General features: G+C 51.3%; 1 protein-coding gene across 2 annotated transcripts in view; it reads right to left on the bottom strand.

Annotated features, from left to right (window-relative positions):
- LOC149320259 (START domain-containing protein 10-like) overlaps positions 1 to 10,590 on the bottom strand; it is a 56,271-nt gene extending 45,681 nt beyond the window's left edge. The window contains exon 1 of one of the 2 annotated variants that reach the window (XM_089513218.1): positions 10,269 to 10,590. In XM_089513218.1, coding sequence (XP_089369344.1) covers positions 10,269 to 10,520 — 252 coding nt within the window. In that variant the 5' untranslated portion in view covers positions 10,521 to 10,590. The remainder of the gene's footprint in view (positions 1 to 10,268) is intronic. The other variant, XM_089513217.1, reaches the window with a different exon arrangement.
- Positions 10,591 to 14,121: the final 3,531 nt, after the last annotated feature.

Raw genomic sequence — 14,121 nt, 5'->3', positions numbered from 1 at the left:
GCTCTGCTGTGCAAGATCTCAGCCACAATTTTTCACAAGGTGGGTAGACTTGGAAGGGAGTTCCCCTCCATCCCATGCGCCGCCTGCGGTGCCACTGCCAGCACTCCAACCATCTGCAGAGTCCAGAAAAACAGGTCAAGCGAGAGGCTTTGCTTGAAAGCAAAGAACAGGGAAGAAATTACAAGGAAGGTTCAAGAACATCTTTATCACGCCTTGAAGGCAGCCATGAAGAGAGGAGGCCTCTCCAGTTTCCTCCGTTTGTCCAATGGAAGACGTGGCACAAGATCATGGAAATGGGGAGCTGGAAAGGGTCCTGGGAGAGTTGCCACCTGTCCTAGTCCAAGCCCATGCCATGTAGATGCACCAACATCATCTGTGGGTGCATTTACACCGGGGGTCAGCGAGGGGGGCTTTCAGTCAAAGTCTTGGTGTGGAAGAGAGACAAGGAGAACCATCATCCTTTAGAGTTATAGCGGGATGAGGGTTGCACTAAACTTCTTTTCAGGGTCCCTTAAGACCACTGCAGAGCCTCACTGCTTCATGTGGTCTTTGCCTGCCCATGAGAGCTCACTCCTTTAAGCCACATCTTAAGCTGTTACTACTACTAGTAGTAGTGGCAGTGGGGAAACTTGCAAGGCATCATCTCTCTTGCTCAGAGCAGCACCGTTTTGGGACGGTCAGGTTAACTGGAGCAAGGATTTAGCCCATGTGGCAGCAGGGGAGAAGCATAGGCAAAATAAAGGACCATTCAAAATTGGGACCTTGCTTAAGCTTTGGGGTCAGTTCTTGGAAATAGTCCTTCGCCACAGAGCAGTTCATGTAGTTAATCTCTCTCCTTTTCCCCATCCACGCCAGTCTCCAGCCCAGGGCAAGTGGCCTCTGCAAACCCCCAAAACACACACATATCCTGGCCGCAACTTTCTTTGTTCCAACAAAGAAGGATTGAGAGTCCCTTTGCACCTGGTCACCTTGAGAGCAGCAACCAAGCAGTTGGCCAAAAGGCCACTTGCCCACCCTGGCCTTTGCTGGAAGGGCAGCAGGGATGAGAGGCCTCTTGGTTGCTGGCCAGCTGGCTGCTCAGTTGCTGCTCTTCTGGTGACCAGGGGCAAAGGGAGCAGCGACCAAGCAGCCGGTCAAGCAGTGACCGAGAAGCCTCTTGACCCAACCAGCTTTTGCTGCAAGGCCAGGACAGTCGAGAGGCTTCACAATCACTGCTCCAAAGGTGCAAAGGGAGCAGTGACCGAGATTGGTTCTTTTGAATCTGCAGAAGAACAGCCCTCATGTCAAGAAATACGCAGCGGGGGCAAGAGGGGCGCGAGGGTTGTAGCCCAAAAGGAAGGGGAGACGGAAGCTGGAAAAAGTCTGGGGACCACTGATCTACACAGTAGAAATAATGAAACCGCTTTCTCTTCCGTGGCTCCATCCTATGGAATCCTGGGATCTGTAGTTTGGTGAGTCACCAGCATTCTTTGGCAGAGAAGTCTAAAGACCTTGTAAACCTACAAATCCCAGGGTTCCACAGGATGGTGCTACAGCTCTTAAAATGCATAATTTCTACCAATGGGATTGCAAATATTATTATTTGCTGCTGTTGTTGGGTGTATGGCAATCTTCGTGCAACTCTGTCCCAGGGTTTTTCCTGTGACTCCTCAGTGTGACATCCCTTCAGATACTTAAACAGGGCTCTCCTCATATCACCTCTTAACCTTCTCTTCTCCAGGCCGCTCAATAAAAATAAATAAAATCTCCAGCTTCTCCCTAAGTCTCTCTTCAAAGGGCATGGCTTCTAGACCCTTCACTATTTTGGGATGCCCTCCTCTGGACACGCTCCATCTTGTAATTGAATTGTGGTGCCCAGAAATGGACACAGTATTCCAGGTGGCGCCTGACCAAAGCAGAATAGAGTGGCACTGTTACTTCTCTTGATCTAGAGACACTATACTTCTATTGATGCAGCCTAAAATCACATTGGCCTTTTTAGCTGCTGCATCGCACTGTTGACTCATGTTCAACCTATGATCTATTTGGACTCCTAGATCCCTTTCACATGTAGTTTCATTCAGGCAGGTGTTACCCATCCTGTATCTATGCATTTTGTCCCCCCCCCCCCCCCCCCAGTGCAGTACCTTACATTTTTCCGTATTGAATTTCATTTTGTTAGCTTTGGCCTAGCTATTCAGGTCATTTTGAATGTTGATCCTGTCCTCTGGAGTATTAGCTATTCCTCCTAATTTGGTGTCATCTGCAAATTTGATAAGAATGCTCCCAATTGTGTCATCCAGGTCATTGATAAAGATGTTGAATAGCCCTGGGCCCAGGACAGAGCCCCACCGGACACCCCTCTGGTCACTTCTCTCCAGGAGGAAGAAGAAGAGGAGCCATTGCTGAGCACCCTTTGAATTCAGCCAGTCAGCCAATGACAAACCCACCTAACAGTCTCTCCTTGTCCAGCCCACAGAAAGATATGAATCATCCCTCTTTGCAGACTGAGCAAATGCCAGGCTGCCAGCCAGCCACCGTCTACGTTTCTGGACGCAACGGCTCTTGTTGGGAAGCAGACCAGGATGGTTGTTTAAACATTAACCAGCCTGCTGGGTCTCCTGTTCAAAACATGCCATTTAATACCCAGATGATCCGAGCGATCGTCTGTCTCCAGAGCTGTTTGTTTGCCAAAGCAATTACAATATTCAGACAACTGCACTCCATGCCATTCTAAGACTACGCTGAGAGAGGGAATTGGGGGGGGGGAGAATTATAATAATAATAATAATTATTATTATTATTACTACTATTTTATTTTCTTACATCCTTCCTTTCTCCCAACACAGGTACAGCCATTCATCCGCCCCAATGCTTCGTTTGCCACTCCATCCTCCATTGAGCCCTCCAGCTTCTGAAAACTTGGGCTTGGCAGTCATTTACTTGGAGGGGTGGGCTTTCCTATAGACTGTCTTTCCACCTTCCTGTCTTCCAATATTCTTCTTGCATCACCCGCCCAAACTTGAAGTTCACAGCCCCTTTCCCAGACCATGGATGAAGCAGAGGAAAGCCTGGAGGATAACATCTTTGCTAAACCCAAATGGCTGGACTGCTGAGGATGGCTGAACCTGGCAGAAGACATTCAGAAATATGGGACTCATGGAGTCTTAGAGCTGGAAGGGACATCCAAGGGACATCCAGTCCAACCTCAATCTGCCAGGCAGGAAGACACAACCAGAGGGCTCCTAGAATCAGAGAATCCTAGAGTTGGAAGAGACCCCAAAAAGGGCCATCCAGTTCAACCCCTTCATTCTGCCATGCAGGAACACTCAATCACAGCATTGACAGATGGCCATCCAACCTCTGTTTAAAGACCTCCAGGGAAGGAGACTTCACCACAATCTCCACTGAGGAAGGAGTGTGATCCACTGTTGAACAGCCCTTACTCTCAGGAAGGTCCTCCTAGTGTTGAAGTGCAATCTCTTTTCCTGGAGCTTGCATCCAGTGCTCCATTGTCTCTTATTTTCTGGAGCAGCAGAAAACAAGCTTGCTCCATCCTCAATGTGACACCCCTCCAATACTTAAACAGGGCTGTCTTATCACCTTCTCAAAGATGGCCACCCAACCTCTGCTTAAAGATGGAGACTCCATTGTGGAAACCCAGCTCCGGCTGAAGGGCCCAATCCACTTTCTCAGGGGCCCCATTCGCCCCTTTGGATGGGGCCAAAAATCAGGAGGCAGCAGGACTGAAAACATCTGCAGATCTTTTATGCTGCCAACTCTTCCTACCTTTATTTGAAACTTTTAGAATGGAGTGGGGCAGGTAAGACCCCCCCCCCCTTTGGGACCAAGGAGGAAAGGATGGGACCCTCTGGGGAAGCTCCAGGGCCCCAATTTGGCCCCTTGGAGCCAGGGTCCCTCACCTGGGCTGCAGGTGAATGGCACAGAAGCAAAGAAGAAGAAGAGCTTCCCAAAAAGGACAACAGAGGATGCTATTTGTCACATGAACCAGCTCCAGTTTTAATGTGGATCCCACTTGGAGAAAAGCAGGACATAATCCAAATACATAAGTTAAAAATAAGGGGATCTGGGGTGGAGGGCTTCACAGGTGCCTTTGGGTTGCTGCTCCCCGTCTGTGGGACTCCCTGCCACTGGAAGATGGCCACTGGCCCCTTCCTTGGCCTCCCAATGCCAGAAGATGGAGAGCTTTCTCCTTCAGGCAGGGCTCTGAGATTCAATTACGCAACATGTGTGTATGCAAGTGTGTGGTTGCATGCTGTATTTTTAATCTAATCACGTTTAATTGTTACTCATGGAGACCGAAATCTGTGGATGCTCAAGCCCCACTATATACAATGGCATAGTAAAATGGTGCCCCTTATATAAAATGGCAGAATCAAGTCTTTTTGGATCGTTTGGAAGAAGGGTGGGATATAAAGACATACATTAAATAAATAAATAAATAATATCACAGAGTTGGGAGAGATCCCCCAAAGGGCCACCCAGTCCAACCCTATTCTGACAGATGGCCATCAAACCTCTGTTGAAAGGCCTCCAAAGAAGGAGACTCTGCCACTTTAGCTTGTTTTTAATGAAAGCCACCTTGGATCCCATCTGAGGAGAAAGGAAGGTTATAAATTCAGTAAAGAAAGGAATAAATAGTTGCAGAATGAAGCGTCGCAAACCAAGACAAGCCAACCTTGCCATTAATGCCGAGCCAGAGAGCAAGGAAGACGCAGGTGCAAGAAGGAAGAAGGCCTTCCTGTCTTTTTATGGGACCCGTAAGTATCTCAAACAGCGGCAGGCGGAACAAATGGTTTGGCAAAGAGGAAGCGTCCAGGGAAGGAGAACTGGTCTGACCGGCTGCAGAGCCCAGGCCTCCTTTTCCTCCTTCTCCTCCAAGACCCATTTTCTGAGTGTGCGCTCTTGCTTTTGTGTGCCTTCAAGTCATTCCCAACTGTTATGCAACCCTCAGGTGAACCTCTCATGGGCTTTCCTTGGCAAGGTTTCTTCAGAGCCCCCACTTTAAGGATTTGGGGGGAGGGGATGATGGGGGGGGGTTGGGGAAAGAAGCTAATTTTAAAAAACAATGTGGCTGCCACTGAGTGAAAAGTTTGTAAAACTGTCCCTAGAGCATCCACTGTTCGGGGGAACCATGCAAGCTTTGCCATTAGACAGAGCTCTTTGTTTAGATCAAGACAAAAGCACTGTAAAGGGGAAAGGAAAAGAAAGGCAAGGCACCTGCTTTGCCTGCAGACAATTCTGGGTTCAAATCTTCAGCATTTCCAGTTCTTCCAGTGGTAGGAAATGTCAGAGCCATGGGGAAGTTATTTTTGTGTTGCTGTTTCCATGTCTGAACGATAACTGTAGCTGGTGCATAATGCACAAAGCATGAAGACATCACTGGGACCATTGTCCAGAGGTCTCAGGTTTTGGCCCAGAGTCTCCAGAGCCACGGATGACCCCCAAGACTGACCAGCTTCGGACACCAGGCAACATCAACACAATTCTACAAAGACAGTGGCTGCTATCTCAGAGTTGTGGTTGTTGTGCATCCAAGCCATTTTTGACTTATGGAGACCTGCTTAAAGCTTAAGGCAATCAGTGGGGTTTTCTTGGCAAGATTTCATAGAACCACGGAATCAGTAGAGACCCCAAGGAGGGCCCTCCAATTCAACCCCTTTCTTCTGCCATGCAGGAACTCACAATCCAAGCAGTCCATGGGACAGAGGGCCATCCAACCTCGGTTTGAAAACCTCCAGAGGAGGGTTTGTTCAGAGGGGTTTGCCTTTGCAACCCTCTGAGGCTGAGAGAGTGTGACTTACCACCCAGATAAAGCAGATTACTTGGCAGAGCAGGCACTCGAACCCAGGTCTCCCAGGGCCCTAGTCCAATGCCCAAAGCACTAGGCCACGCTGGCTTTGTCTCTCCCAGAGGCAGAATGAGAAAGAGGTGGCAGAACTGGTGGAGGTCCTTCCATTAAAGCTTAGGAAAAGTTGTTTTTTCAAACTGCAGCTCTCAAAACCTTTGGAGCCAGCATGGCTGGGGATTCTGGGAGTTGTAGTCCTGCAAAAGAACTTTCCAAAGCAGCAGAAGGAAGGGCATGCGGAGAAGCAGCATCCCTCTGCCTCTCCTCTCCCCAGGAGTCCTCCTGGCTGCGGAGGATCTATTGAACAAGATCTTTTTCTCTGCTTTGCTTTGACATATACTGGAATTAGGCCTTGGAAAGCAGGTGCCACAGTTCCTTCTATTAAAAAAGGAAAGGGAGAGAGAGAGAGAATAGATGACAGCTCCCAGGCCCCCTCCTGAGTCGCCTTTGAGTGCGAATCCCTCCAAGCCAGAGCAAGGAAGGCTTTCATTTACTCCACTTAAATGAGAGGAAACGCTGTTTCCCCCCAGAGAACAGAAAGCTTTGCAACTCTAAAAAAGTGTAAACGAAATAAAACCTAAAGATGCTGCGCAGTGTTCTCACTTTGCAAAAAGGAGGCCGCCTGCTTCTTCTCCCATCAGCAGCAAACGCAGCCTTCCCTTGACTGCAAAGGACACACAGAAATGGGTTCCCAAAGGCTCACACGGTTCCTGCCACCTCTCTCTGGTGGCAAAATGGGTGCCTCGGTTGTTGCTTTAAAGGGTTGCGACTCTGAGGAGTGGAGATTCGCAGCACCGCCGCTGCAAAGGTCATCCACACCGAAATGCCAGGCTGGACACAAGCTGCCCTTGTTGAAGGCTTGTCTGCTGTGCTGCTCCAAAGCCACTGGTACTTTCTGGGTCAATGGGGTGCTTAAACCTACTTTGGGTATTAGTCCAAACTTGAAGGGTACGTTACAAGATGCTGATGCCGGATGCCATAAGTCAACAATGGCTTGAAGCCACACAACAGCAACAACAACAAGATGCTGAAAGCTACACACACAGACACACACAGCAATAGGACAATGTCACCGTATTCATTTATTTCTCTATAAAGGTGTGAAAGCTGGAGAGTGAAGAAAGCCGTTATGAAGAAAACAGACTCATCTGAGAGACGGTGCAGAGGAAGAGTTCTGCAAACAAAATGCTAAAATAATAAAATAATACACTAATACACAAAAAACAAAATCTTTTTCTCAAGGAGAAAGTTGGAAAGAGCCAGGTTTTTAAAGGTAGAAAGATGCTCCGTTATCATCTACAATCGCAAAAATGCCCCTGGACTTCTGGCTTCAGCAGATGAATTAATTGTCTGGAACAAACGCATTAAAATACCTTCTGCGCAGAAACAGTTTCGAAAACCATCAGTCGCTTCCAGCTACACCTGGATCATTTAATATTATTTCTTTAAAAACATGTGCAACAAACCCATCACAAACACACTGCTGGGATCAAGAAATACAGGGAGACCCAAGCCTAACAGGTCTAACCCTAACCCCAAAAGGTCATGTTGGGATTGCCAGCTGTCCGGGGCTCCTGTGCTTCCAACAACAGCTGGAGGTCCAGAATCTTAGAGACCTTAGGACCATGACCCTCCCTGCAGTGCCCTCTTTCCCAAAAATGGGGCGGGGGGGGGGGGGCTGGGTGAGTGACCTGGAACAAGAAGGACTCTTTTGGGGGTGGCACCCGGCCTTTGGAACGCCCTCCCTGCAGAGACTGACCTGGCACTTCCTTGCGCCGCATGGCGACTTATTTCCCCAGGCAATTGAGGAGCCAGTTTGTGCTTCTGGAAAGCTCCATTGTTTCCCTCTTGGCTGCTGGTTTTCTTTTTAAGCTGTCATTATTGTGCGTGGCCCTTTTTATCTCAATGAACTTGGGTTTTATCACACTTAGGTTTATAATAATTGTTTTGTTTTTTATCTTGGATTTTATGGCGTATAGTGTCTAATGTGATGCGTCAGCAAACAAGGCCAATGCGATTTTAGGCTGCATCAATAGAAGTATAGCATCTAGATCAAGGGAAGTAACAGTGCCACTCTATTCTGCTTTGGTCAGGCCCCAGATGGAGATAATCCTGTGTCCAGTTCTGGGCAAAACAATTCAAAAAGGACATTGAGAAAGTGGAGCCATGTGTCCAAAGGAGGGCCACTAAATGGTGAAGGGTCTGGAAACCATGAAGCCCTACGAGGAATGACTTAGAGCACCGGGGATGTTTAGCCTGGAGAAAAGAAGGTTAAGAGGTGCTATGATTGCGGGTTACTCTAGAACTGTTCTAGAGTTAATTTGGTTTCCAATAGGAACGCCATACCTTGGATTCGATTGGTAACCCGGCGTATAAGCCAGTGAGAACAACTCCCTAGAGTTGGAAGGGGCCCCTGAGGGCCATCCAGTCAAACCTCCCTTCTGCCACGCAGGAATACACAGAATAATAGAGTGGGGACCCCTGAGGGGCATCCACTCACCCCCCTTTTTTGTCCTGCTCAGTTCTGCTCATCTGTTAACCATCTCTTCATACCCAGCTCAATAAGCGTCTCCTCATAGGGCTTTATGGTTTCCAGAGATAGAAGTTCTTCCTAACGTTGAGCTGGAATCTCTTTTCCTGGAGCTTGCATCCATTGCTCCATTGCGTCCTGTTCTCTGGAGCAGCAGAAAACAAGCTTGCTCCCTCCTCAATATGACATCCCTTCAAATATTTAAACAGGGCTCTCATCATATCACCTCTTAACCTTCTCTTCTCCAGGCTAAACATCCCCAGCAGTTCCCTCAGTCTCTCCTCAGAGGGCTCCATGGTTTCCAAATGTAGAAGTTCCTCCTAATGTTTAAGTGGCATCTCTTCCTCTCGTTTGTCAGGGATGCTTGGATTGGGAGTTCCTGCATGGCAAGGGGTTGGACTGGGTGGCCCTTGGGGTCTCTTCCAACTCCATGATTCTATGACCATTGCTCCATTGTGTCCTCTTCTCGGCAGCAGCAGAAAACAAACTTGCTCCATCCTCAGTAGGCCATCCCTTCCAATATTTAAACAGGGCTGTCAAGGAGGCCTTTCCCAACTGACAGCCGAGAAAGAAAGGCTCTTTCACTGGCTTTCTGGTTCACATTTGCTGGGGGGTTTTAATGGTCTATTTGATTTTACTGACAGCGGAATTAGGCTTTTAGCTTTTGTACCCTGTAACTTTTAGCTGGTTTAAATTTTGAATACAGCCTTGACTCCCAGACTCAGAAAAAGGGATGATGATGATGATGATTTTAAATACAGCATTTATACTCCCCCCCCCCCCGAGAACCAAGGCTCCTATGGCAGCATAAACAACGATAATTTTAAAAGCCCCAAATAAACATAATGCAAGATTTATCACTTGAAGCCAAGCAATACAAAAGCCACGTAGAATAATGCCCAAGGCAGGACCTGTGCCAATCCCCTGGAAAAGGTTGTACCATAAAGCAGCCCTGGTGCCAAGTGGGCATCTGAGGAGGGCCTGTTTTGTGCCTTTGGAAATCCCACCAGAGAGACTGACCCACTGACTGACCAGGACTATGGCAGGGGAGGGCCTTCTGAGCCCCAGCCCACCCTCAGCAGGACCTCCGGCCAAATGCAGGAGGGAGGGCTTCCTTCTGGTGGTCCAAATGCCCAAATCATAGAATAGGAGATTCCTAGAGTTGGCAGAGACCCCCAGAAGGGCCCTGATCCAGGCCAAGCCCCTTCTTCTGCCATGCAGGAACTCTCCCACTGACAGATGGCCATCCAGCCTCTGCTGGGAGACGCCCAAAGAAGGAGAGAGAGCTCACTGCCAGGAAGTTCCTCCTAATGTTGAAGGGGATTATTTTCTTCCTGGAGCTTGCATGCATTGCTCCATTGCATCCTGTTCGCTGGAGCAGCAGAAAACAAGTTTGCTCCCTCCTCCTCCTCCTCACCGTGACACTTAACCAGGGCTAGCATCACATTCAGGAGGGAGCAAGCGTGTTTTCTGCTGCTCCAGAGACTAGGACCCAATGGAGCAATGGATGCCAACTCCAGGAAAGCTGATTCCAGCTCAACCTCAGGAGGAGCCTGCTGACCCTGGCAGCTGCTGGAGAGGGACTCCGGCTCCTTCCTGGGGGATTTTGGGGGAGTAGCCCTCCTTGGAGGCCTCTGAGCAGAGGCTGGCTGGCCTCCTCTTCCAGGGAGGGCTTGGAGAAGAAGAGGGGCTTGGCCTGGGCCAGGGCCCTGCTGGGGCTCTCCCCTCTCCCCCTCCTCTTCTCCAGGCCCTTCCCCATTTGGGCCCCCTTCTCCGCCTCCTTCTTGAACCTGGGAGCCCAGCCCTGGACCCAGGGGAGGCCGGATGGCTTCCCTTGCTCCCTCCCTGGGGCTGATGGCAGCCGGGCCAGTCCTGATTGGGGCTGCTCACCTTGATCCGCTGGAGGGCGGCCTGGGCCTGGGCCTGGGCCTGGGGGGTGCCGGGGGGCGCGGCCGGGGCGTTGGGGCCGGGGCCCTTGTCGGGGCCGGGCCCGTCGTGCTGGACCCAGACGAGGAGGCCGGCCTTGCTGTGGGTCAGGCTCCAGCCGGCCTCGGACTGGCACTCCCGCCGGAAGGCGGCGAAGTCCGCGTCGTCCGGCACCTGCACGCTCTGGCGGCCGCAAGAGGAGGAAGGGGAAGACATCCTCCCGGCGGCGCCAAGGCAGGGAGCCCCCGAGGAGGCAGCCAGGAGGAGAAGGGGCCTTCCTCTTCGGGGAGAGACGCCCCGCAGCAGCACCAGCAGCAGCAGCAGCAGCAGCAGCGGCGGAGTAGGCGACAGGTGAGTCACTGGCCCCGCCCACTGGGCAGGTGAGGGGGCGGGGCGCCTGGGGGGTCCCTCTGCCCGGGGGAGGGGCCTGTGGTCCCCTTGGAGCCCCGCCCCGGCGTCAGGCCCCCAAAGGCTCCGGGCGGGGTCTAGGGAGAGGGGGCGGGGCCAGAGAGCATCCTCTTCTCTCTTTGCCGGACCGAGGAGGCGGCTCAGCCCCTGGAGGGCCGGCCCTCTTCTCCCGCCTCCAGCCGCCGAGGTCTGGGGCACATGGGCAGCAACCAAGCCCCCAGAAGCAGGGCTCCCTCCTTGGCGGTGGGCCTGGTCCGGCTGGGCCTGGCTTGAGCAGCCCCTGGGATCCTGGGAGCTGCAGCTTTGGGAGGCGGCCCAGCCCTCTTCCGACCGCAGAGAAGCTCCAAGGAGGCTGGCGACGGAGCTGCAAGCGGCAGTCTTCCCCTTTGGGCCCCGAGGAGCCAGCCCTCTCCGCCCCAGCCTTGCCCCAAGCCAGGGGCCCCGCTGCTCCCTCTGGACCGCCTTCTGCTTAGCTGGGGCCCAGCCTTCTAGTCTGCTGCTCAGGCCGGTTGGAGCTTTGGGCCTGTCCTCTGGAGCTCCTCCTCGTTTGCTTTGATAGATAAGCCTGCTCTGGATGCCTTCCTCCCAGTCCCTGATGAGGAAGAGGCTGCAGAGCAAACTGGGCCCAGGAGAGAGAGAGAGAGAGAGAGCCCCTGGGGCCCCCGGCCCTCTTCTTGTGCGCCCTCCAGTTGTTTCTAACTCATGGCTCCCCTTGGCAAGGTTTGCTCAGAGGGGGGGCAATAGCCTTCCTCTGAGGCTGAGAGAGTGTGATGCCGGGTTTGTATAGCTGAGCAGGATTTGAACCATGCTGGTCTCAAGCATGATGCCACGCTGGGCTGGCAGAGTGTGTGCCAAGAGGCAACCAAGAGGCCCATAGAACGGATGAGTCTGTGGTTCTATGATTTGCTTCATCCGGGGAAGAGGGACCTGGAGAGCCAGCCAGGCAAGCTTCCTTCCTTCCTTCCTTCCTTCCTTCCTTCCTTCCTTCCTTCTTATCACCAAAGTGTTTCCCAGGAGAGCCTTAATCCCCGCTTTGCAGCCGGTGCCTTCAATCCAGACTCAAAGAAGCGAAGGGGGAAGAAGTCCACAAGCTGCTAATTCAAAGATACCCTCGAAATGGGACAGGCTTTCTGCTGCGCTTTGCCCTCTGGCTCCTCAGCCTGAAGACCTCTTGCAAGGGACATCTCAAAGGGGGGCGGGGGGGTTGTAGTTGTGTGAGGCACCATCACTTTTTGGCAGAAGAGGCCAAGCGAGAGACTAAAAGGGGGAGAGGAGGGTGTTTGCAGGGCTTTGGGGGTCTCCTTTTTGGACTACAGCCTCCGAAGCCCTCCGCCAGACCCTCTGTTTGGGGGATTTGGGGGGATTCACCCAGAAACAGTCCCTTACCTAAGTTCTAGAAGGGAGGGGACTTTCCTGTTGTTCAGTGTCCCAGCAGAGGCTGGGTCTCCCTTATCCTTCTCTGAAACGCTTGGGACCAGATGTCTTTGGGAGTTTTCCGGATTTTGGAATATTTGCATCGACATCGTGAGAGATCTTGGAAGTGGAGCCAAGTCTATAAACACCAAATTCAATATCTTCTGTATATTCTGAATATACATAGCCTGAAGGCAATTTGATACAACATATTTTAAAAGAGAAGTCTGTGTTTGCATACGCTGAACCATCGGAAAGCAAAGGCCTCTCTCTCGGCCTCCATGAGGACCATGTGGGATTTGGGGATATTTCAGGATTCTGGATAAGGGAGGCGCAACCTGCAAAGGGCAAAAGGGTTATACCATCGGAAGAGAAACCTGTCATTAGCAGCCGCCTTGGTCCCACGCTAGAAGGAAAGTGGGGTACGCGGTCGATCAGTCAGCTCATCCCTCATAGCCAAAAGGGGTTCTTGCTAAACAGGAGAGCCTGTGTTTGTGTCCAGTTCTTGCAGGCTCTTTGGTGAAACGCACTTTCCCTCTCGCAAAGCAGATTGTCACCTGAATTTCTCTGGGGATCATGCCAGAAAATGGCTTTTCCTCACCGAAATGTTGTGCAGAAAACAGGTCACATCCCAGCAACATGTCAGTTGCAGCAAGGAGCTTCGTGGGGTCATAATTGTTTGATGCCAAAGCCAGCCTAAGGAGGACAATGCTTCCGTTTCTGGAGAGCCTTGGTCCCATGTTAGAAGAAAAGTGGGAGACTAGATTGATCAGGCAATTCATCCGTCACAGGCAAAAGGATTATTGGTAAACAGTCATCAATATTGTCTGCCCAAGCGTCCAACACAGTCCTCTCTACACAAATTTGCTTACTGTTGCCGGCCTATTCTATTGATTTATCCCAGGACATCCGGGAGAGGCTTCCAAGTCCTGGGGCCCCACCTGGGCAACTCTACTTTAGGGCCAGGAAACAGGTGGCCTTCCAGACGCTCTTGGACTGCAGCCCCAGCTGATGCAGTCCGTGCTGAGGCATGCTGGGAGTTGTAGTCTAGCAACATCTGAAGGACCATGCCATTTCCATCCCTGCTTTGTTGTTGTCATGCGACGTCAAGTCATTTTTTGACTTATGGTGACCCTATCACAAGGCTTTCTCGGCAGAATTTGTCCGGAGGGGTTTGTCCTGCTGCCTCCTTCTGAGGCTGAGAGAGTGTGACTTGCCCAAGGTCACCCAGTGGGTTTCCGTGGCTGAGTGGGGATTCAGACCCAGTGGTCAAACCACCAGGCCACACATCGGCCCCCTCCTTCAGCCATTTGTAAAGCAGGCTGTTCCACTCCATTTTCTTTCCTGTCCAGGGAAGATGCTCCGGCGTGAAAGTGACCCTCACCCTGCCTTTGCAATGCTTTCCCGTCACATACGCTGAACCAGGGTCCATGGCCACTCACAGAGCTGTGCCATGATGGACCTGGCCCCGGACACCCAGCAGATGAGCCCTAGAGTCCTTGCTAGCTTCGTGGCTCAATGCTAACAACTCTTTAGTGGCATAAGAATGGCTAGAATGGTTAAATTCTAGCTCAGCACTTCAAGACTGGGAACAGACTGGCGGTTTGCAAAGGGATCTTTCTGTTTGCAAAGGGATCTTGCAACACCTTCAAGACTAACTGAAAGAAGGGAGGAAGCTGGTAGCCTGAGCTTTCAAAGGCTCAAGCCTCCTTCCTTAGGGGCATGCATGAAGTAGGCTCAAGTCTAGCAAAGCTCATACTCGCAGCTTCTTTCTTTCTGCGAGTCTCAAAGGTGCTGCAAGATCCCTTTGCAGACTGATACTCCAGACTAACATGGCTGTGTCTTCAAATTCTTTCTTTCTGTTAGCAACTGTGCAGTTCAGTTTCCTTTCTTTCCTTTCACCCCCAGAATGGATCTTCCTTGTGTCCATGTCCTGGGCACAAGGGTACGCCCCATTCCCAGGGGTCCCATTATCCACCCACAGAGAGTTGTCATG

This window comes from Sceloporus occidentalis, unplaced genomic scaffold, assembly GCF_023333645.1.
Source record: "Sceloporus occidentalis isolate IW3139 unplaced genomic scaffold, rSceOcc1.0.p SCAF_2, whole genome shotgun sequence".
In the NCBI taxonomy this organism is placed as follows: domain Eukaryota; kingdom Metazoa; phylum Chordata; class Lepidosauria; order Squamata; family Phrynosomatidae; genus Sceloporus; species Sceloporus occidentalis.
Note: the sequence above shows the minus strand (reverse complement) of the source record. Positions and strands in the feature narration are given on the sequence as shown.